We start from the raw sequence: 1,220 nt of genomic DNA on the forward strand, positions 1-1,220 counted from the left end.
GGATGGTTCTGCTCCATATGGCAGTCGTTATGTTGGTTCGATGGTTGCTGATGTTCATCGTACTTTGGTGTATGGAGGAGTCTTTTTATATCCTGCTAATGTCAAGAGTCCTAAAGGCAAGGTGAGCAGGTGATTTAATGTTTTCAGACCATCTGTGTTTAAGTTGCTGTAATATGCATGCTTACTGCAAATCAGCTCTTTGAGTCACTTCTCTTTCTCCTTGTCTTTCAGCTGAGGCTGCTGTATGAATGCAACCCCATGGCCTTTATCATGGAGCAGGCAGGAGGCATGGCCACTACAGGATCCATGAATGTTCTGGACATCCAGCCCACCACCATCCACCAGCGAGTCCCTGTGGTCCTTGGATCCCCTGAAGATGTGCAGGAATATCTTTCCATTTACAAGAAGCATAACAAATGAGGTACTGGGCTCTGCTGTGCACAATGCGTACACAGGACAATATAAAAGAAGACACTGTCTGAGATAACACGTGTTTGTGTTGTCTCTTTAAATTTAACAGGTCCGGTGGTGGAGAACCTAAATCAGGACTAACAGCACAATGAAAAGGCTCATTCAGGACTTTCATTGTTAACGCGTTCCCTCAGCTGCGCTGACGACAGAGCCAGGAGCTTTAGTGGACCCACAAACTCCGCCTCTCATGGCACCACTTCTGGCTCTTTGCTGTCTGTGTACTATTTGAAGAAAACTTCCCTATATTTTTAAAATAAAGAAAAATAAAACAATGTCCAAGTTCTTCACAGAGTTGTCAAAGTCCAGTGCACGTGTACAGTATGTCCATGTAAGGTCAAAGTAAGTATTGTAGGCTGATATGAACTGTACAGTTACTAGTTCTCTCAAAGAATTAGATGAGAAGGTTGATACGACTATCATGTACTGCAAATACACTAAAGATACAGCTAACAGCTGGCTAGCTTAGCTTAGCACAAAGACTGATAACAGCCTGTCTCTGATTAAAATGATCCACTTACAGCACCTCTAAAGCTCAAATGAACACAAGATCCTTTCGACATTTATACATAAATTAACTGAAATAGTCAGGTACCTGTGTAAGTTCACACATGCAGACCGCATCCTTCCTGATATTGTACTGTAGCTTCCAGCAAAGGAACTAAAAGTAGATTAAATGCCTGATGTGTGACTTAATGAGACTTAAACTCTATAAAAACAGTTATGTGGATAACTGGCTGCTCAGAGCAGAC

The 1,220-nt window shown here is 42.2% G+C and overlaps 1 protein-coding gene across 1 annotated transcript in view; it reads left to right on the forward strand.

Moving 5' to 3' along the window:
* The window catches only part of LOC109969768 (fructose-1,6-bisphosphatase 1-like), a 2,780-nt gene extending 2,045 nt beyond the window's left edge, over positions 1–735 (forward strand). Inside the window, exons 6-8 of the mRNA XM_020616905.1 lie at positions 1–121; positions 232–421; positions 521–735. Coding sequence (XP_020472561.1) covers positions 1–121; positions 232–420 — 310 coding nt within the window. The 3' untranslated portion in view covers position 421; positions 521–735. The remainder of the gene's footprint in view (positions 122–231; positions 422–520) is intronic.
* The last annotated feature ends 485 nt before the right edge of the window (positions 736–1,220 follow it).

This window comes from Monopterus albus, unplaced genomic scaffold (assembly GCF_001952655.1).
Source record: "Monopterus albus unplaced genomic scaffold, M_albus_1.0 scaffold181.1, whole genome shotgun sequence".
Classification (NCBI taxonomy): Eukaryota; Metazoa; Chordata; class Actinopteri; order Synbranchiformes; family Synbranchidae; genus Monopterus; species Monopterus albus.